The sequence below is a fragment of the Phyllobates terribilis genome, unplaced genomic scaffold (assembly GCF_046119375.1).
Source record: "Phyllobates terribilis strain yellow unplaced genomic scaffold, ASM4611937v1 Scaffold_7__3_contigs__length_470593459, whole genome shotgun sequence".
NCBI classification, from domain to species: domain Eukaryota; kingdom Metazoa; phylum Chordata; class Amphibia; order Anura; family Dendrobatidae; genus Phyllobates; species Phyllobates terribilis.
In genome coordinates this window covers 85,788,098-85,811,547 of record NW_027362767.1, presented here as the reverse complement: position 1 = coordinate 85,811,547, position 23,450 = coordinate 85,788,098, and the positions used below count along the sequence as shown (strand labels likewise).

Sequence of the window (23,450 nt, the reverse complement as noted above, 5' to 3'; positions counted from 1 at the left end):
CTGAGGCCATACCCCTCCCGTTGGGGGTTATACCATCATCGCTGCACCCATACCACCGGCCTCAGCGGACTGTTCTGCAGCGGCGGCTGCAAAGCCGTACTCAACGGGTGGCGTAGTCGACATCCAAGTTAACATCTACTGCCATAGACTGCCACTTAGTTTGACACCCTGGGCACGGACCGGGTCACCGCCACAAGGACTACTACCCCTATCCAGATCCGGCTCCGGGTATCCCCTGAACATGGCCCAGGGGGTGCGTCAACTTTTGGCGTAGTCGGCAGGATTACGTGCCCGCAACCACCGGGTACTGCGTGCCTGAAGAAAAGTTTATCTGTACCGTAAAAAGAAGTCTCCCGCCAATTCCGGAGGGTCCCCGCCATCGGACGCCATTACGGGTCGTTTCCCGCCGGTTGCCCGCCATCTGCAGCTTTTTCCCACCATCCACGGAGTTTCCCGCCACTGGGAGACGATTCCCACCATCTGAGAAGATTTCCCGCCCTGGCAGAGCGGACGCCATTATGGGCGTGCCAGAGGGTGGTAAGAGACGACCTCCCATCGTGGGCCAGGACCAAGAATGGCGCCAAAAACGAAGACCGCCCCCACCAGCAGAGACTGCAATGATTGAGATGTCCATCAGCGTGGGGGGTCTGCCCCTGGAACTGACAATCACCAAGTTGCCCCAGGACCGCCCTCAATGGGGGCGGATACAGAAAAAAAGAGCGAAGATGGGTGCAGCCTGGGGGAGTCTGGAGGAGCCGTACCCGGAGATGGAGGGAGAGGCAGGCAGCACCGACCCTGTGGTCAGGAGCCTGATGCAAGCAACCACCCCACAAGACCTGGTGGAGATCCTGGCACAGCTCCCCCGAGACCGGGAGCGTGCACAGACCGCGCTGGAGGGCCTCGCACGGAGGATGGCCCAGGTGCAGCGAGAAACGCTGACGGAATGGAGCAGGGAGATGGCCCAGCAGGCTGGAACCCGCCAGCGGAGCACACCACCCGCAACGAGGAGCACGCCTGCCCCTGAAGAGGATGCAGAAGGGACGGAGGCCGGAGACGACGCCGCAGAGGGAGCTGAAGAGACGGAGGCAAGTAAAGGGGACGTTACTACCCCGAGCCCAGCCACCGTAAGCCTACCCCCGCTCCCCGTCGCAGAGCCCGAAGTCCCACTGATCGTGCCCGTTGCCGCACCGCTACCGCTCCAGACTAGGCCCCAAGCAGGAGCCGCGACCACGCCCCCTGTGACGTCACGCGCCTCAACCCTGAGCGCGGCCAAGCAGGAGACGCCACCGGCCTGGTCGCAAGGCCGAGTGCCCCCGGGCGCCGCCGTCTTCACGGTGCCCTTTACCTTCAGGGTACCCCAAGCCTGGTCGCAAGGCCTAGTGATCCCGGGCGCCGCTGCCACCACCGCGCCCTCAACTTCCACTGTGCCGCACCTGGGTGAAGACTTGTTTGCCCAGCACACTTGCCCGGATGGGCAGCCCTTTGCGTGGCCACCGGAGTACCATCATCCCCGACTCCGGAAAGAAAGACCCCTGGATGAGCCCCTAATCCCAGCTCCGGCGCCCGTCAAGATGACCCCGCTCTCGTTAGAGGAGGCGCAGTTTGAGTGGGACCCCGCAGGAGGAGACCTTATCGGGTTCACTCAGGAGACCCGGGCGGCCGCAACTGAGCGTGCGGAGTGCTGCCGCCAGCAGTTGGAAGTCTTTGAGCGAGAACGGAGAGAGAGATGGGTCCGCGAGGAGCGGCTGCAAGTAAAGAGTGCAGAACAAAAGAGCCGGACCCGAAGGAACCCCCGTGCAGCCCACGGTCCCTGTGCCACCGGGACTGTAATCAAATTCCAACTGCAGCACGGTTGGGGCTTCATCAGAGATCATCACACCCCCGGCGACGTCTTCGTGACCAGAAGAGATGTCGAGTCCCACCTACCGGAGGGACACAGAGGTCGTGACCTTTACCTGGGTGATGAGGTCACCTTCACCCGGCACCAATGTGCCAAAGGACCCTATGCCCTTCATGTACACCGACTGACAGAGAAAGAGCTGAGGTGTCAGGAGGAGCAAGAGGACCCGGACGGGTCTGAAGGGTACACGGAGGAAAGAGCAGGAGGACGCCGCTACTAAAGTACGGTAAATGGAACTGTACATAGTTATCCGTAAGGGTATAAGAACTGCTGCTAATTTAAATATGTTCCCCGTTGGGACAAGTGTGAACTTAAACCCGTGTGTCCCCTATCCCTTAACAGGCTGAGGACTGTGAACAGCCATTCCTTTTCCCCACTGGCCGAGGACTGAGAGCGGCCACCTCCCCTTGTATATAGTTGCGCTTTCTAAGGCGCCCCCTACTGGTTTTATAGGAAACTGTTGTTCTTGAACTGACTGTTGCACTTCTACCTGGTCACAAGCGCACAGTGGCCAGTAACTCAAAGAACATTATTATGAAAGAGTTTTATATGAAAGAAAAAGTTTATATTGTTTAAATCTGATAATGTTTAATGTTTGATATGTTCTTGTATGTTTTGAAAAAAAAATTGTATGTTTTTGGATATTTTATTCTTTTACAGCCCGGGGACGTGCTGTGGTTTACCAGGGGTGAATGTAGCACCCTGAGGATTCGGCTGCTACAGGGGTATTACACCTCAAGCCAGAGGTGTGGTATTCCACTCCCGGGTAAGGATGGAGTGTGGAACTGAGCTTAGTAGGCTGCATGCACTACATACATCCCATTTCCGGGGGACAGAACTACGGTACTCCCACCAGTATATGTGCAGGTACGACAGCGTCTGTCCCTGGCTGGAGTGGGAGGGGGGTGGAACATCCCAGTAGTGTAGGGGCAGATAGGGGGAGTAGTCTGGGTAAAGCTAGGAGCTCATTGGGTGCTAGTCACCTGGGCTCACACATAGAGGGAGGTATATAAGGTGGGCACCATCTTAGATCAGAGTTCAGTTCAGGCAGGAGGAGAAGAGGAGAAGAGTTCAGCCAGGAGGGCTGACAGGGAGCTGTGGCTCCGGCTGGGCCCAGCTCCAGAGCCAAGCCTGCAGAGGAGAGAGGAGAAAGAAGGACCCAGAGAGAAAGACAGAGGGAACCCCAAGAACCCAGAAACAGACCAGAAAGGGTGAAGGGTTGGCGGACACGGGTACCGGAACCTGAACTGGTGGAGGCCACTTATCCTCAGCCAGGAACCGGAGGTCGTGGTCAAGATTTGCCACGACCCTCACCAAATCCACCAGAAAGGCACACCAAGCATAGGGTCAGGGAACCCAGAGGAGGTTTGACCACTAAGAGACCCGAGGGAGCCGGCCAAAGGTGGATCCCTGGTGGGAACGGCCAGGAGAAAGAGAGTGAGAGGGAAGCTCAGGACCACACTCCGGAATTGCCTGGGGGTTAGCCGAGTCCAGGACCTGGTGGACGCAGCACGGCTCGGGTGGTCACTCAAGGCCAGAGTGACTGAGAGAACACTTGTGAGTAAAACCCCTGAAACTGCATCTCCTGACTCTGACTCTTCTTACTGACCGTCACAACCCCCATCATCTTCACCTGCTGCCCTGAGGCCATACCCCTCCCGTTGGGGGTTATACCATCAACGCTGCACCCATACCACCGGCCTCAGCGGACTGTTCTGCAGCGGCGGCTGCAAAGCCGTACTCAACGGGTGGCGTAGTCGACATCCAAGTTAACATCTACTGCCATAGACTGCTACTTAGTTTGACACCCTGGGCACGGACCGGGTCACCGCCACAAGGACTACTACCCCTATCCAGATCCGGCTCCGGGTATCCCCTGAACATGGCCCAGGGGGTGCGTCATATACCCATGTGTGGGTGTGAAAAGGTGCATGGGAATACACCTCCCAAAAAAAAACACTGGATTTGAGCTTATGTTACGCTGCTATCATTCAGTGGTGTTGAGAAGTCTGGCCCAATCCAGCCCTTGTTCATTTTTATAAGAGTCAGCCTGTCAGCATTTTCAGTTGACAGGCGGATGCGCTTATCAGTTATAATTCTACCAGCGGCTCTAAAAACCCACTCTGATAAAACGCTGGAGGCAGGGCAGGCCAGGAGCTCCAAGGCATAGACAGCCAGTTCATTTCACGTATCCAGCTTGGATACCCAATAATTATAAGGCACAGAGGAATCACGGAGGACGTTAGTACGGTCGGCAAGGTACTCCCTCAGCATCTTCCGAAACTTTGCACTCCTTGTGAGAGTACCCCGCGCCTCAGGGCCTGTGCGATGGGAGGGTCTGAGAAAACTCTCCCAGAACTTTGACAGTGTTCCCCTGCCTCTGCTGGATTGAAGTTGTGTCTCTCTCGCCTGTACTCCTTGGTTGTCCAACGAAGTGTGCCCTCTGCCACCAGTGTTTTCAGATGAGAATTTTTTTAATAGTTCCGTAACAAGGGCCTTCTGGTACTGCTCCATTTTTGTAGACCTGTCCGCCTCAGGAATAAGAGATATAAAGTTCTCCTTATAGCGTGGGTCTAGAAGTGTCACCAACCAGTAATGACTGTCACATAAAATTTTGAGGACACGAGGGTCATGGGAAAGGCAGCATGACATAAACTCAGCCATGCGTGCCAGACTACTAACAGGCAAGACTTCCATGTCCTCACCAAGAGGATGACTGACCATGCTCTCCTCCTCCTCTCTGTCCTCTGGCCATCCACGCTGAACAGACGGTATGACAGCTGTGTAGGTAGTACCGTCTATAGTGCATGAAACTAGCTCCTGTCCTTCCTCCTAATCCTCTTCCTCATTGTCACCCAATCCACATTGGGATGAGATGAGACTTGGCTGTGTGTAATCACCCTGTATGGTTTCTTGCTCCATCTCATCATGCTCCGCCTGCAATGCATCCTCTTTGATTGTGAGCAGAGAGCGTTTCAGAAGACAGAGAAGCGGGATGGTGACGCTAATTATGGCGTTATCGCCGCTCACCATCTTTTTGCAGGATGGTACATATGTCTGACATCCATGTCCACTCCTGAGGTCTTATGTGTGGAGTCTGAACTGAATACCGACGGCCTTGTTGATGCTGGTACTCAACAACTGCCCTCTTCTGCTCACAAATCCTTCCCAACATCTGCAGTGTAGAGTTCCAACGCGTGGGGACATCACACACCAGTCTGTGAGCCGGAAGCTGCAAACGCTGCTGAAACACTGCAAGGGCGGCGGAAGCTGTAGCTGACTTTCTAAAATGGGCACACAGGTGGCGTACTTTAACAAGCAGATCCGGCAGCTCCGGGTAGGATTTGAGAAACCGCTGAACCACGAGGTTAAGCACATTGGCCAGGTATGGTACGTGTGTGAGCTCGCCTCGCCTCAGAGCCGCCACCAGGTTCCGGCCATTGTCACACACGACCATGCCTGGCTGTAGGTTCAGCGGTGTGAGCCACAGATCTGCCTGCTCTTTCAGAGCTGTCCACAACTCTTCAGCATTGTGCGTTTTTTCACCTAAGCATATTAGCTTCAGCACAGCCTGTTGTCACTTGGCTGAGGCAGTGCTGCAGTGCTTCCAGCTTGTGACTGATGTGGTCATTTTGGAGATGGAGGCTGAATAGGAGGAGGAGGCTGAGGTGCAGGAGCAGTAGACCGTGGGGGCAACCCTGATTGACCTAAAGCCCGCAATCCTTGTTGTCGGGAGGACGTGTTCCGTCCCAAGGTCCGACTGGGTCCCGGCTTCCGCTACAGTGGTGGCTAAAAGTATTGGCACCCCTGCAATTCTGTGAGATAGTACTCCGTTTCTTCCTGAAAATTATTGCAATCACAAATTCTTTGGTCTTATTATCTTCATTTAATTTGCTTGCAAGGAAAAAACACAAAAGAGAATGAAGCAAAAATCAAATCATTGATCATTTCACACAAAACTCCAAAAATGGGCCAGACAAAAGTATTGGCGCCCTCAGCCTAATACTTGGCTGCACAACCTTTAGCCAAAATAACTGCAAACAACCGCTTCCGGTAACCATCAATGAGTTTCTTACAATGCTCTGCTGGAATTGTAGACCATTCTTCTTTGGCAAACTGTTCCAGGTCCCTGATATTTGAAGGGTGCCTTCTCCAAACTGCCATTTTGAGATCTCTCCACAGGTGTTCTATGGGATTCAGGTCTGGACTCATTGCTGGCCACCTTAGAAGTCTCCAGTGCTTTCTCTCAAACCATTTTATAGTGCTTTTGGAAGTGTGTTTTGGGTCATTGTCCTGCTGGAAGACCCATGACCTCTGAGGGAGACCCAGCTTTCTCACACTGGGCCCTACATTATGCTGCAAAATTTGTTGATAGTCTTCAGACTTCATAATGCCATGCACACGGTCAAGCAGTCCAGTGCCAGAGGCAGCAAAGCAACCCTAAAACATCAGGGAACCTCCGCCATGTTTGACTGTAGGGACCGTGTTCTTTTCTTTGAATGCCTCTTTTTTTTTCCTGTACACTCTATGTTGATGCTTTTTCCCAAAAAGCTCTACTTTTGTCTCATCTGACCAGAGAACATTCTTCCAAAACGTTTTAGGCTTTCTCAGGTAAGTTTTGGCAAACTCCAGCCTGGCTTTTTTATGTCTCGGGGTAAGAAGTGGGGTCTTCCTGGGTATCCTACAATACAGTCCCTTTTCATTCAGACGCCGACGGATAGTATGGGTTGACACTGTTGTACCCTCGGACTGCAGGGCAGCTTGAACTTGTTTGGATGTTAGTCGAGGTTCTTTATCCACCATCCGCACAATCTTGCGCTGAAATCTTTCATCAATTTTTCTTTTCCGTTCACATCTAGGGAGGTTAGCCACAGTGCCATGGGCTTTAAACTTCTTGATGACACTGCGCACGAAAGACACAGGAACATTCAGGTCTTTGGAGATGGACTTGTAGCATTGAGATTGCTCATGCTTCCTCACAATTTGGTTTCTCAAGTCCTCAGACAGTTCTTTGGTCTTCTTTCTTTTCTCCATGCTCAATGTGGTACACACAAGCACACAGGACAGAGGTTGAGTCAACTTTAATCCATGTTAACTGGCTGCAAGTGTGATTTAGTTATTGCCAACACCTGTTAGGTGCCACAGGTAAGTTACAGGTGCTGTTAATTACACGAATTACAGAAGCATCACATGATTTTTCAAACAGTGACAATACTTTTGTCCACCCCCTTTTTTAGGTTTGGTGTGGAACTGTATCCAATTTGGCTTTAGGACAATTCTTTTTGTGTTTTTTCATTGAAGACAAATTAAGTGAAGATAATAATACCAAAGAATTTGTGATTGCAATCATTTTCAGGAAGAAACTGAGTATTATCTGACAGAATTGCAGGGGTGCCAATACTTTTGGCCACCACTGTATGCTAACTCAGTGTGCCGTCAGCGAGATGTACCGTCCCTGCCCACAAGCACTTGTCCACATGTCCGTGGTTAGGTGGACTTTACCGGTAACTGCGTTGTTGAGAGCACGGCTAATTGGGACACGTGCTTGTGTAATGCGGGGACGGCACACCAGGAGAAATAGTGGCGGCTGGGGACCGAGTACCAAGGGACGGCCGCCGCCATTAGGTTGCGGAATGCTTCCATCTCCACGAGCCTAAAAGGCAAAATTTCGAGCGCAAGCAGTCGTGAAATGTGAGAATGTAGTAGTGTGGCCTGTGGGGCGTTGGCTGCATATTTGCGCTTGCGTTCCAAGGACTGGGGGTATGGACAACTGAGCGCTGCGCTGGGACAAGGACGTGCTTCCTGATGCTGCTACTTGAGAGTGTGCAACGACAGGTGCAGGGCTGGAGGCGTCTTCGCATGCACCATGGACAGGGGATTGGCTTGCATGCACAACACCGGAAGAAGCAATGGCGCCACCCGCAGACATTGTTCCTGGACCCTGGGGTTCGGCCCCCAAAGTTGGGTGCTTTGCTGCCATATGCCTGATCATGCTGGTGGTGGTCAGGCTGGTCGGTTTGCCACCCCTGCTGATGCTGGCCTGGCAGGTGGTGGAAGTGGCCTTTTTGGGGTTATCGTCAGAGTCTTTAAAAAACAACCAGACTCGGGAAGACCTAACAGTTGTACTGGCAACTTCCTTCGTGTTGGTGTTACGGGGAACGGTTGCCTGCTTTCTTTCTGCAGCCACCACACTGCTTCTTCCTGCCTGTTGGGGTGCTCTGCCTCCCTCCCCCTGTGTGCTGCTGTCCTCGCTCTGCATGTCCTCCTGTCAGGTTGGGTCAGTTACTATATCATCCACCACCTCGTCTTCCACTTCCGCACCCTGGTCCTCCTCCTGACTTTCTGGCAATTGTGTCTCATCATCGTCTACCTCTTGTGACACTTTCCCAATGTCGCCTTCGTGTGACCTTGGCTGCTCAAATTTTTGGGCATCGCTACACGCGATCTCCTCTTGCCCCGCTTCAAGTGGACCGGGAGAGAGGTCCGAATCTATAAATGGAAAAGTGAACAGCTCTTCAGAGTGTCTAAGTGTGGGATCAGTTGTCTCTGGGTACTCGGCATGGTGGGAGGAAGGAGGATCAGGGTGAGGAATATGCGGTCCAGACGCACGGCTACTGAGACTTGACCGTGTGGAAGACAGGGTGGTGGTGGTGGTGGCTAAGTGACTGGAAGCATTATAAGTGACTGGAAGCATTATCCGCTATCCAACCAACAAGCTTTTGACACTGCTCTGGTTTCAATAGTGGTGTGCTGCGGTCCCCTAGAAATTGGGACAGGAAGGTCAGGCGAGAAGATGTGGGTGTTTGTTGTGGCACAATTTTGGCTTGCCCACGGCCTTGTCCTCGGCCTCTGCATGCACCATTACCATCACGTCCAGTTCCCATCCCTTGCCACGTGCCTTGCCCATTTTAAATGGAGGACAGTATCTTCCACGCTCACTACAAATTACGGAGTTTTGAGCGAACTTATATGTGATCCATGTGATAGAGAAAACAGAGTTTTAAATACCTGGCCTGTAGGTAACTAGTTTGAACAGCAAACTGGTGTGAATTGCTTCACTGACACACTAAAGGAAATTTTTAATGGAGGCCAGAAATGGCAGTATTTTCTGACAACGTATATGTGATCCGCTTGACAGAGAAAACACAGTTTTAAATAGCTGGATTTCTAGCGCGCTAATATGGAAAGGACCTGGCTGTATTCTGCAGTGCCAACAAGCAAATGGCGCAGAAAAAATTGTGTTCTCTGGATTGCTTTTTAAGCAAATAATGAGGATTAAGATCCAAAGAAAAGTATTCCTGGCCCCTGAGACCTGGGCCTTTGTATAGAAATATCTAACAGCAGAAGGCAGAATTGGAATGGAGCTTCTTGTGCTATATGCACTGCAGTCTGCTATATACACTGCCTGCCTATACACCCAGCCTGCCTGATATCTCTGCAGATGGATTAGTCCTCAGCAGGACTGTTTGTTAAGATGGATATGTGTAATGTACGTTTTTTCTCCCTATACTACCTAATACACGATCAAATCTCTCCCTACACTGTCTGATCCGGAGTGACTGTGACGAGCATGGCGGCACCAGGTCTGATATAGACCTGATGACGCTATGCGGCCAGCCAATCACTGTAATTCCCACAACCAACATGGCTATGGCATTACAGTGCATGGCAGGCAATCCCTGCATGTTCATTGGCTCTCTAAAGAGCGCCAAACATGCAGGGAGGGGACCCGAGTTCCCGCCCAAGCAACCAAGAAATACTCGGCGAGCGCCGAGCATCTCGAGCAGTGAGATGCTCGAGCGAGCACCGAGCAGTAGCGAGCATGCTCGCTCATCATTAATTACCATGCCACAGTACATGGCAGTTCACATTGTATCACTTACTACACAATATACACTGAAAAACCGCAGGACATATTTTACACTTCACATGACTCAATACATGTATAAAAATGCATGACACTATTCACATTACACAATTCTTGTCTTCAGGGGCAGGGACATGACAGTACTGTCCACGTCCTTGAACTGGTTTCATACGAAAGTCTGCAGTCATATTTTGAATCCTCACAGCACGCAAGGCGTGTGGTCAGTATTAGCCGACATTGGGAGTGGACAGTCATGTGACCACAAGTATTCAGTATGCATAATCCCAGCCACATTCCGACTAGACGTGCACGGCCTTGCTCAAGACTACTGCCAAACCTGGACAACCCCTTTAAGATTAAGAATGCTTGTTCACGATCATCTTTCAGTGTAAATGTAGCTTTAGGCTCTGTTCACATGTCCAGTAGCTATTTCCCTATTTGTGAGTCGATAAAAATGTAAATAACATGATCCAGTACAGGATCCATTCATTTGACAAAAATGTCCTAAAATTTCTTTGGTTTCACTGCAATCCACTGGTTTTTAGCTGGATCAAAAAGTGAAGTTTGCTAACTCTTGTGAATGTCCATAAAACAGATATCCATTTTTTTTTATTTTTTATTTTTTTACATTGAAGGCTATGGGAAATGGATCATAACAGATGGTCATATGCCATTTTTTTAAGCACTGTGCATGCCCAGAACACCAGAGGTGCTAGAGTTTTGAGCTAAACTTTTAACGTATAATAGTACACAGTAAGTAACCTCCTAATCCTCAGTGGTGGCTGCCGGTGGACAAATTGGTATTCTTAAGTATAGGTCAACCTATGTAGGAGATTTGGAGCTCTAGATCACAAAAAACTAAGCTGAAACTGCTCTTATGATAAGTTCAAACCTCTCTGCTGATAATTTTTAATATATTTTTTAAAAAAGGACTCAGTTGTGCTCCAGCGCGGACATCCACGTTACAGTCTGAAAATTACATTTGGATGAGTGATTTAGATGTATCTGCTGACTACTGCCAAACCTGCCACTGTATTCATTGTGCAAAGCTCTTAAGTCTTACAGTCATCTGAAAAGTAATCACACAGCAACAAATGATGCGAAGATCAGCGACCCATAAGCAGAATTCAGTCAGCCCTAATTAAATGCCTTTGTTCAGCTCCTTCCATAGTGAGAAGCTCAGGACAGCCCAAGTTGCCTCTACGCTCACAGCTCGTCATTGTTTTTTCCATACTGGTACATCCTATATTGAATATTATAGATATTTACAGAGAGATAAATTGTTGTGGTCCTGTAAAGAACATGGGACCACTTCATAATGTGACTGCAGAAATAAAGGAGCGCCCTGCCCCTTTATCCATGTCACAGCCCATATCAGGTGGTGGCATCGGTCTTCTGTATAAATGCCTACAAGCTGAGGATACATAATGTGACCAGTGGATGCTGGAATAGAGACCATTCTATGGCGGGAACAGCTCTTAGATCTCTAGATACAGGACAATGGATAAAATGTTGTGAAGCGGGAGATTAACCATAAGCCATAGTTGCCGCCCTAGGCTAGGGGTTACATGGCGCCTCGTAGTACCATGACATAAGATCTCAATATTGAGACACTAATTGTAGTGAATGTGGTTACGATGCAACTTGCAAGCTGTTGAGGTCGTTACCTGCGAGATCACATATACTATAGAAAGAGCACCTGGCGTCCTCAGTAATGCCCAGCACACTTGCCCTTGTTGTTCATTTCAGACTTAAACACTAACCTGTCTTGTAGTGCAATTTATATTTTAGGTAATTTTTCTGTGTCTGAAACACTATACAATAAAACAAACTGGTACATGGAAAAAAAAAACCTAGTATTTGCAACCTGTGTGCTCTGCAGAAGCATGGTTAGAACCCATGTACATTAGTACATCTATAGCTGTGGAAGGGGCATTGGGTGCACCTCCAGCTCATTTCAATGGGTAAGTCACCCCCTTGTCTCTTTATGCATTGGATGCAGAAAAGGTGGCCAGCTGAAAATGAACAATCGGAAAAACTCCATTACTTATAATGTGCCGACACAGGACATTCCCTATAGATAGGGACACCCTTCTTAATTTAAGTCTATTAGTAAGTTGTATATGTTTATATGTTAAACCCATCCAAATGTATTTTTTTCAAGTGGATAGGCATTTTAACAAAGTCTGTCAGCGCAGAATGACTGTTCAAATAGGCGCTCGATGCACCCTTGGCGTGGCCGAGCACTTCAGTGCACCTTCCCACCTATTTGTTTTCCATCTAGCTCCACCCTTTTCTGTCTCTATATCAATCAAAGAAGAGGGGATGGATATGGAGGGAAAACAAGTAGGTAGGAAGGTGCACTTAAAGGGACTCTGTCAGTACAGAATCACTGTTCAAACCAAGTACAAGGTTCTCAGTGCACCCTTGGTGTGGCCAAACATTTAAGTGCACCTTCCCACATGCTTGTTTTCCCTCTATTTCCACCACATTCACCCTTCTTTGTTTGACAGCTCTGGCTTCATAGAGCCAAAGAAAAGTGGAGATAGAGGGAAAACAAGCAGGTGCACTTACATGAGTTGCCATGCCAAGGGTGCACCGAGCGCCTGTACTTGTTTTGAACAGTCATTCTGTGTTGACTGTCCCTTTAAAGCTGTCTAACAATATATGTAATATTGGGTTGTTTAAACTAGACAATCCCTTTTAAATCTACGTCAGGCAAATACATGTTAGGTTTGATATATTGGATGTTGCTCTTGTGCTTGGCATTTAAAAATTCATGCTCTGTACCTTTTATTACAACATGGACTTATGAATTGTATATACTGTTTGTATGAAAACTACTACACTTTATTCTGGTTTGCAGTGGAGACTTGATCTTCTCCTTTACTAAAAGCATGAGATCTTGCCCAGCAATGGTGTGTCTTTGTACATCTGTTTGGTACATACATTGAATGCTCTGGCTTTGAGTGCTTCTCCTCTTTTTGCATGCAGTTTGATTTTTTTGCATCTATGAAAATATCAAGATAACGTGTTCTTGTATCTTATTTCATAGCATGATTGGGGAGATCATAGACTAATGTGGGCTCTAGCTAATTTTGCCTGCTTTTTTTTTTTTTAAATAAATCATAGCGAGCCCCATCAGATGCCATATAATGCAGGATTCCTCCACTAGGAGAATTGAATACAGCGTTTACAATAGGAATATAAATTATACTCCCCTTCACTGATCTGAGCACGAGTATCAATTCTTTACCTATTTTATACCAATCTGAGCCCTTTAAAGAAACATTCCTTCAACTGGACTGCCCTTAAAGTAAAAATGTTGCTGTTTCCTACTTGGAATTAGTCAGTCATGAGTCTGATGTCTGAGCTTACTGAATGTGTGACTCTCTGTTCTTCGAAATCGAGCAGAAAGTAGTTTTAGAAACTGGAAGAAAACGTGGATAAGTTCACACGTGGCAATTTTGTAGCTGAAAATCGATTCCACTCATCTTTGAGTTTGTTTCTACAGCAAGTGCATGCATTCAATCCAAACTCCAATTATATGTATGGAATATTTTCAGAAATTTCTGCAACAAATTTGCAATGTGTGGATCTTTCTTGATTGAAGATCGGGAAGCTACTAATTTTTTTTATGAAGATGCTAAATCTAGAATGTTTTAAAAGGTGGTTCAGAATTAAAGGGAGCATGTCACCATGAACATGGCGTATGATCTGCCAGCAGCATGATTGAGCATAACATATAGGTCTGTGGGTAAAAATTTACTTGGACCGCCCATTGGACTCCTAAACCCAGAATGAGCATTAACATATAAGTTATACCAGATCTTTTCCCACAATCCTAAATATGAAAGGGGTTGTCCAGGCTTGGGTTTCAAGTTTGCAATCATTCAATGTGACTGCAGACTTGTAAATCCTAACAGTGCATACATGCGTTCACATGCCAACTAGTCTTGAGCAACCTCACTCAATACAAGTGAATTGAGCAATGCCGGCCACGTCTAGTCGGAATGTGGCCAGAAGTATGCAGATCATGCGATCACATGGCCGCCCGCTCGCAGCAGCACTGTGTGCACTGTAAGGATTCACAAGCCTAGAGTGACCGCATACTTGAGCAGCCCCAAGCCTGGACAACCCCTTTAATCTGTTCAGCTTCTCCTGCTCTATAAGCCCTTAAATTGCACAGAATTTCCAAGCTGACATATTCCCTTTAAACATGTTAATTGAAAGTCCACCCCTATTTCCTCCAATTAGCTGAAGCACTACGATTTTAGACTGATACGTGATGTCCTCCTTTATTGCATTTTTTTTACTATTTCCTTTCATTTGCTACAGTGAGCTAATGGAGGCTTCTATATCCCAAATAGGCTGTCCTTAATGAATCCACTTATTGTGGGGGGGGGGGGACCATCCCAAACACAGATCACCTTTCTGAATATATTGATCAGACATCTTTCTGCGATATTAATCGTGTAGTAGAAAACATTTCTAGAGCCGTTACAGAATGGTTAAAATCAGGCGCCTTCTAGTATTCCATTTTGTAACCAGTCCCTCTCTTTCCCTCTCGCCCCTCTCCTCCCCCCCTTTCCAGCCAATCATCTTTGTATCGGACAGATCAAACAGCAATAAGGAGTTGAGTGTGGACGAAGTGTCTGATGAAGAGAAGAAAAAAAAGGGAGCGGAGCAAAAAGAGAAAAAAAATCAGGTCATTGTGCCTTCTCTCATTCTGATGTATGCCATTGCTGGGCAAGACTGTAATCCAGGCTAGCCATATTGAGTGGTAGTGTAATACCTAAATGTCTTATGTGTCTCCATATTTTCTTACCCAACACATGGAGAACAAGATCTGATCTCATAAGGTTTATTGAATGGGGGTATACTCTGATTGCTTTATTTTGGTTTTGTCTATATATTTTTACAATAGTTTCTGTAGGTTTTTTTTGCCATTTCATCTAATGTAATATTTACTAGTATATTCAAGTTCTCTAATAAGCAATTAAACAACAGAGTAAAGTGGTTGTCTACTACGGCTATCCTATGGATAGGTCATTATTAGATCGGTGGGTCTTTTACACCTGAGAGCCCCCCCACCCCCCTCCTGAGCTGCAGTAGCCAACAACAGTCACTACAAAGAGTATGGCGCTATGCTTTTCTGGCTGCAATGTTTACATGATATGCAAACAGCTGATCAGTGGGGGTGCTTGGTGTCAGACTCCAACTTATATGTTGATGACGTATCCTCTGGAAAGGTCATCAATGTCTAAGTAATTTTAGCAAAATATAGTCATTTTTCTATTTTTTTTACTTTATTGATTTATTGTACTCTGAATATTGGCTGACTAGATTAAAGATATGTCTCTGAAAACTAATCCTAGAAATAGGGCCAAGTAATTGGCAAATAGATTTATTCACCAATGTCTGACCCCCTTTTTAAATTTTAATGGATTTAAGAGTACACCCTATGTGATAAATTGGGTACTGGGAGTGTGGTTCATGACTTTAAAAAAAATTGCAAAAAACCTTTCCAGAGAAGCCCAATCGATGTCAGTCCCCAAATTAGCCCTGTCCATGCTTGGTCATGGAATTCTCTTCTGGCATAATGTGGATAGCAGTGATGGCTGCTTCTTTATATTTTTAGGGCTGGCTTTCTCACCAGTCTATAGCTACTTGTATATATTTAGTAAATGGACTATGTGTTAGTATATGTCTAATATTTTGATCACTTGAAGAAACACTTCCCACTTGGGGAAAAGAAATCAAATTTCTGCTCTCAGCTAACATTTTTGTCACGTCCTTCATATCGTGACTAAATAAAGCTAAGGATTATATGAGCATGGTGATAATTGTTATAGTAGAACTTTTTAGGAAAGCCACTTCCTCTGTTGGGAGGAGGTATTGACTGACCATATAATATAGGCTTGGGACCTTGTTTCCTGTAAAGGGTCTTGACCAAATTGTTAAGTTCTCCCCTGGTAACTTATTTTGAATTTGTGGTCCAACTGCTTGGACTCCCAGTGTTCTTAAATGGGGGTTCTGCAGACCCTAACTGAATGGAGCAAAGGTCAAGCCTGCGCACCTCTGCTCCACTCCTCCTCTACTGGACTGCCGATATCACCGCTTGTTATCTCCGGCAGTCCCATAGGGAAAAAATAGAGTGGAGGTGCCCATGCCTGACCTCCACTCCAGCCAGGTTTGGTGATCTCCAGAGCTAAGTTATCCCATATCCTATCAGGTACACTAGTGTGTCCAGCTGGACTTTCCACCATCTTTAGATAACCATTATCCTTCCCTGCACAATTTCCTATAGAAATAGGACCTCTTATTTAAGTATATTTTTGTCTAGAATTTTAAAAGTTTTATCTGTTTAATATTGTATTTTTGCTCATTGTTTGGAAATAATACATTGTAATATACAAGGAACTAAATGGTAGCTCACCCGTTTGCATTTGTTGAGTAGATCCGGCACATGTGCTCAGTGATTAAGAAACCAACTTCATAGATGCAGCCTAAATAGGAAGATGAGCACTGCCAATACCATCCAATTACATCTGCACTGTAATCAGATATGTTTAACCCGTGACAAAATGATGTTTCTGGGTATGAAAAAGGGGATCCTTTTTTTTTCTATGACTGGCAACCCCTTTAAAGAGAATCTGTCACCAGATTTTTGCTAATTTGAGAGCAGCATAATATAGAGAAAGCGACCCTGATTCCAGTGATGTGTCACTTACTGGGCTTCTTGCTGTAGTTTTGATAATCTCCTGGTGATAAAACTGAGATTTTATTACTAGAGGACTAGTAAACCTGCTCCTTTGTAGTCCTCCATATTCATGTGCTCTGTATAACCCCACCCCCACCACTCATTGGAAGCTTTCTGCCTATGCACAGTGTACACGGAAAGCTGTCAATCAGTGATGTGGATGGGGTTATTTAGAGAGCTGGTAGATCAGAAGCAGATAAAATAGGGATTTTATCAAAACTATAGTGAGCAGCTCAGTAAGTGATACATCACTGGAATCTGTGTCACTGCCCCTACACCATGCTGCTCTCTGATGGAGTAGCAAAAACCTGGTGACAGATTCCCTTTAAAATCCATTGGTTTAAATCATGTGGTCAGTGTTGTCACTCCTATGTATTAAAAAATCAAAATGTCTCAAAGGAGAAGGAATCCTGTTACCTATTAAACCTGTGATATTATGGGGAAAAGGAAGTTGCTTTTGTAAACAGTGTATGTGATTTATCCTGTAGAATTTATTGCTTTACATGTTAAAACCGCAAAGGAAATGAATAAAAGATGTCACTATTTTATAGAAATGAACCTGATAATAGCCACTGAGCCACCTTTTTATGTGTCTTATAGACCCCTGGTAACACTGATAAAGAGAGTGAAGAGGAGAAGCAATTCAGGAACATATTTAAGCAGATTGCAGGAGACGTGAGTACGATCACTTTACTATAAAATGCTAAAGCTGTTTCTAAGAAAGCAGGAGTGGGGAAGGGGAGGGGGCTACAGGGAAAGCGTCATTCACACTTAGGACATGGTGCCATCCAAGGAACAACCCCTTTTCACAGCCACCAATTTTTGTTTTTTCGTTCTTCTTTCAAGAACCATACCCTTTCTTTTGTTGACAGTCATATTAGGGCTAGTTTTTTTTTACTGGGACTAGTTGTAATTTTAAATGAATTTACTTTACTATATAATGAAAATGGAAAAAACATCCAAGTAAAATGAGGAAAAAAAAAAAATTCTACAATTTTTTTTTTTTAAACTTCATTTTTTGTGCAATAAAAATTATCTGGCAACATGATTCTGAAGGGTCTGTCCGTTTACAGCGATACCAAACTAGCATCATTTTTGTTAAAGTGGTGAAATATAAAATCTAAGATTTATATAAAAAATATATACAGGGTTGTCCAAACGTAGGTGGACAGAAAGGGTAAGGCTGTGTGCCCACGATGCGTTTTTTAACCGTTTCCGCAGCGGCAATTCCGCTGCAGAAATGCTTAAAAAAACACTTGGTAGTAGGCCTGCAATGTTCCCCAATGATAATCCGCATGTGCTGTGCACATACTGTGGAAATTTCCGCTGCGGATTATCATTGCGGAAAAAACTGCAGCGCTACCAATTATTTTGCGGAAGCGCTGCGTTTTCGCCGCCATTGACTTCCATTGGAACGCATGGATTATGCATCACTGTATATGTATATGCAGAATCCAAGCGGTTCAATGTGCGGATGGTACCCGGGTTTGAAGAAGAGGAGACTCTCCTCCGGACCCGGGTACCATAGTACCTGTAAAAAAAAAAAGAATAAAATAAAAAATAAATATTATATTTACCTTCTGATGGCCCCCGGTGTCCTTGTCTTGGCTTTTCCGGCAGATCGCGGTGGACTGAAGGACCTGTGCTAACGTCATTTAGTTATGTGACGGCAGGTCCTCCAGTGTACCGCGAGCTGCCGGCAGCCAGGACGGAGCGAATAAAGACTGCGGGGGCCATCAGAAGGTAAGTATATATTTATTTTTTTATTTTTAACCATTCTTTACGGTCACACTATATAAATCCATGCCGTTTGCATGGATTTATATCGTGTGACCAAGTTGTCAAGCACTTTCCAAGTGATGCTAAAATCGCTTGGAAAGCGCTTGTCAACCCGCATGCGGAAATACATGTGAAGAACGCTTCACATCCGCATGTCCCTGGCAGGAAAAACGCATGTACAATCCGCATGTACAATCTGCATGTACAATCCGCATGTACAATCCGCATGTACAATCTGCATGCGTTTTTTCTGCCAGGGAGATGCAGAAACGCTCAGGAAAAAATCCAGAGCATTTCTGCATCGTGGGCACATAGCCTAATAAGGTTATGAAGGGGGAGATTTATCAAACATGGTGTAAAGTGAAACTGGCTCAGTTAACCCTTAGCAACCAAGCAGATTCCACTTTTCGTTCCTCACAGACTCTTTGGAAAATGAAAGGTGGAATCTGATTGGTTGCTAAGGGCAGCTGAGCCAGTTTCACAAATCTAGTTTTCACAGATAGATCTCCCCCAAATCTGTTTTCTTTTCAGATAATTCAGATAACACATAATGGCAAATAATTTAAATACAGATCAAAGAAAATGGATTTTAACAGAGTATTGGAAATCTCAAAATGCTGAAACAGTTAGAGCAAATTGGGTTGAAACATTTGGTACTCAAGCCCCAAGGAGACAAACCATTTACCGCATTCGTGACAAATTCAATGCCACTGGCTCAATCCCTAATGCTCCAAAAACTGGTCGACCCAAAACAGTCTGTACAGAAGATAATAAACAACTTGTTGCTGAAACATTTGTTCAGAGTCCAAAAAAGTCCACAGAAGAGCCTCTTTGGAATTGGGAATTTCACGAGCTTCTATCATGCGAATCCTGAAATCTATTCGGTGGAAAGCTTATCGTCCACGTCTGATTCATGGTTTATTGGAGGGTGATCCAGACCGGCGGCTGCAATTTAGTGAGATTATGCTTAACGAAATTGAAGAAAATCCAGTAATTTTAGATAACATTATGTGGAGTGATGAAGCTTCTTTCAAATTATCCAGCCATATTAACAGACATAATTGTATTTACTGGTATAATGAGAACGTGCATTTAACATTAGAGCAACAACTAAATGAGCCTGGTGTCAATGTTTGGGGTGGTATTTCAAGTTTTGGTGTTTTAGGACCAATATTTTTTGATGGAACAGTCACAGGAGATAAGTATCTCGAAATTCTAATGAATCAAGTTGTTCCCCAGTTACAGCAACAGCCTAATTCAAATGACCTTTATTTCCAACAAGATGGGGCCCCTCCACATTATTCAAGAGTAGTCCGCGAGTATCTTGAAACATTTCCTAATAAATGGATTGGCCAAAGAGGCCCACTTGATTGGCCGGCACGTTCACCAGACTTGACCCCAATGGATTTTTTCTTTTGGGGAGTACTCAAGGACAAAGTTCATAGTCGAAAACCAAAAAGTGTCAGTGATTTGAAAAATTACATAAGAGATGCATTTCAAGAAATTAATACCCAAAGAGACTTGTGCAAAAAAGTTTGTGGAAGCGTAAGAGGCGACTTCAAAGCTGTGCAAATTGTAATGGAAAACAGTTTGAGCACCTGCGGTGATATAATTTAAGGGCTTTTGTATTATTGTTCAGAATACAATTTAATTGTCAATGTTATGCTTGTGTTAGTAAATATAATTTTATATATAAATCAAAATAAATGTTATTATTTTCTGGCCACCTACTTTTGGACCACCCTGTATATATATTTGGTCTTTCAGCAACTCATCGGCATTCCGTGATTGTGTCATAGGGGCTGATGGAAGCTCATGCAAGATCTGGAAATTACATCACTTAATATCAGTGATAAACAGCAACATTTAGATGGTTAAACAGCAACAATCGCTCCTGTTACAGGCATCTACTGGGTATTGTGCAAGCTCAGCTTCAGTACGTAGGATGTACTATTACATCCTATATTGGGAAGGGGTTCAAAGGAATCTGTCAGTAGGTTTTTGCGATTTAATCTGAGCACAGCACTGCCTAATGTAGAGGCAGGGAACCTGATTTCAGGGATGTGTCACTTACTCAGTAGCTTGCTGTAGTTTCAGCACAATCAGTGTTTTATCAGCAGGAGATTATAACTGCAGGACTAGGTGTCATGTGTAAGGCAGTCCAGCTAATCTGTGTAACCCCGCCCTCATCGCTGATTGGCAGCTTCCTATGTACACAATACATTGTCAGAATGCTGCCAATCAGAGGTGTGGGCGGGGTTATACATAGCTCAGCATTCATAGCTCTGCCACAGCTACAGTAGAGAAAACAGAGATTCTATCAAAACTGCGCTAAGCAGCCCAGTAAGTGAGACATCGCTGGAATCAGGCTCTCTGCCCCTACATCCTGCTGCTCTTGCATTACATAGCGAAAATCTGCTGACATCGTCTCTTTAAAAGGTTTTCCCCACCTTACAAAGGCAATAGTATGACCCTACGATATGCCATCATATTATAAGTGGGTTTCTGTGCTTTGGGACCCACATTGGTGTTGAGTGTGAAGGGACGACAGTGCTGATTTAGGGCTTCATCATTACTGGTAACCCTCTGCCCCCAATCAGGGGAATGTGGCTCCTATAGTCCAGAGGAGCATCTAATCTTTATGGCACCTGGGGCAAGAATTCAGTTTGACCCACTTCCCCCAAGCACATATGCGATTTGCAGTTACGTGCCAACAAACTGCTCTCCCTAATTCTGTCAATGTTCAGTTAAAAACTGAGCGAAGCAGGAAGAAAAGCTCGTTGTCACATGACCGTGAGATTAAAAATCGCTTATGAGTGAAGTGGCCATGTGATGACTGCTGGAACCCGCAAGCAGAGCTGAATCCTGACAGTGAGTATATTACACGCTGTTAGGATTGGCTACAGGGCTTTATTTTATAATTAAAGGGCTTGTCGGGGTTTGAGATGAAAGTCTGCAGTCTCTCATCTCTGCAGACTTCCATCCTCTCCAGCACATCCCCACATGATACCCTTAAAGTTAATGCAGTGTCATTATAATGATCCTGAATAAAAATATCTTCCCTACACTGAGCCCGTGAATAAATAATTGCCCCTCACTATATTCCCCCTCCTTGGCATACTGTCCCTTCCTGGCTGTGCCCTTACACTGTTCCCCCATGTTATCCCCCACACTACTCAGTCTCTATTCTGTGCCCACTCACACTTTTCTTCCCCATACTGTCTCCTCACGTTATTCCCCTCAATAATCTCACACATTTAACCTCTCACTTTCCATACTGCCTCCTCACATATCCCCCCCCACGACTCCCCATACAGTGTCTGCACTCATCCCATCACCCTCGCTCCCCACACTGTGTCTGCATACATTTTCTCTTTTCATACTGTGGTGGCACCCATCCCCCCATCTCACCCCTTGTTCCTCATATTGTCTTCAAATTTCTCCTGCTCCTCATATTGTGTCTGCACCTGTCCCCGCTTTGCTCCCCAAATTTGTGTCCTCAAATCATCCCGTTACACTAAATCACCCACACACACGCAGTAAACACCCTCCACACACACAGTAAATACACCCCCCAAGCAGTAAATACATCCCCCTGCAGTAACTAACCCCCATCTTCAGCTCCACTTAACACCGTTTGCGCCTCTTTCTGCTGCTCCGGAGACTGACGTCAGCAGCATGATCACATGACCTGATCACACTGCTGGCGTCGCTCTTACCCAACAGTCAGAGCTCCAATTGTACTTGTGTCTGAAGGACGCGAGGCCAAGTACAATTGAACACTGGGAGTCGGAGCGCTGCAGCTTCTCTGAGCCGACTGTCAGTCCGGGGGGGCGGCAGAGTGCAGCTGCTGAGGGAGACACTTCGGACCGTTGCATTAGGCGGCCTGACTGTGCCCCTCTGCCGGCTGCACCCATGGCACATGCCCCAGCTGCCCCCTTTTTAGATACGTCTCTGCTGTAGTCTATCAGGCTGGTGGGAATTATCAGACTGCACCCATTTCATCAGTTTATGCAATGGCAATAACCCCTCTAATACTGAGAACACATTTTACTCACTATACTCTTTGCTTCTGTTCCAGGATATGGAAATTAGCGCCGATGAACTGCAATCTGTCCTGAACAGAGTCGTTAACAAACGTAAGTGATTTTTTCATTGTATTTTCCTTAAAACTAATGCACAAGTAGATCCCGCTTGGTGTGGTAGAATTAAACTTGAAACTATAGGGCACATATGAATTTTGGCGGCATCACATTTTCTAGCATTCTGTGCTTTTCTGCATGGTGTGAATACAAGGAGCATTGTTCATCATTAGATCGGCTTGAAACTATTGAAGGTCTGTGGAACGGTAAAGTAACTATTACTTGATTTTTCAAGTATGAAGACTACGGTATATTCAATCTACTATACTACTATATAGCTTTCATTTTTGCAATCTTCTGATGTGTAAAGTGTGCAAGTGAAAATGATTCAAGTCAGGAGTGAATCTAAGCACAGGTCAGGTAGAGTTCCTGAACTAACAGTGTAGAGTATTGTCAAGCAGAAAGATAAGGACTGGAAGAAATGGTGTCACAGGGATCATCTCCCTCAGCAAACCCCCCCCCCCTCCATCTCACTGTGCTGTAAAGAATGCTGTGTTCATTAATGTGCCTTTGCATTAGAACTGTGCTGCCCTGTACTACTAGGAAGACTGTAAACTGCTGTGCTGCTAAGGAAACTGTACTGTTTGTCACTGGAGCCTGTTGCTCATAAGACTTAACTTGCACGGGCTGCGCGGCTTTTTATTAAAAGCTACTGTTCTACCGTTTATGAGAACTCTTGTCAAGTGTGTCTGGTCAGCAAGTGAAACAACCTACGTGTCTGTGCCTGAGGGTCAATACCCCTGTATGCCTGAGAGAAGCTGCAGCACATGATCTATGGTCGCCCTAAGTAACGGTTCCCCCAGGATTCCTAAGAATTCATGTAACCTGTCTCGCCCTATCTGAACCTAACAGCATGTGTGTAACAATCTGTTGCTATTATAGGCTAAGGGCAATATTTACAACAAACTGCAGATATTTCATGAAAAGCTCACTATCCGTTAGATGGATCCCATATTAGCCTATGATTGACGGATGGCACTAGTAGTCATCCGAAATATC

The 23,450-nt window shown here is 45.9% G+C and overlaps 1 protein-coding gene across 6 annotated transcripts in view; it reads left to right on the top strand.

Moving 5' to 3' along the window:
- The window catches only part of CAPN3 (calpain 3), a 210,998-nt gene that overhangs the window by 172,404 nt on the left and 15,144 nt on the right, over positions 1 to 23,450 (top strand). For 5 of the 6 annotated variants that reach the window (XM_073638927.1, XM_073638926.1, XM_073638928.1 and 2 more), the window contains 3 exons: positions 14,362 to 14,475; positions 17,131 to 17,205; positions 22,391 to 22,448. In XM_073638927.1, the coding sequence (XP_073495028.1) occupies positions 14,362 to 14,475; positions 17,131 to 17,205; positions 22,391 to 22,448 (247 nt within the window). The remainder of the gene's footprint in view (positions 1 to 14,361; positions 14,476 to 17,130; positions 17,206 to 22,390; positions 22,449 to 23,450) is intronic. The other variant, XM_073638925.1, reaches the window with a different exon arrangement.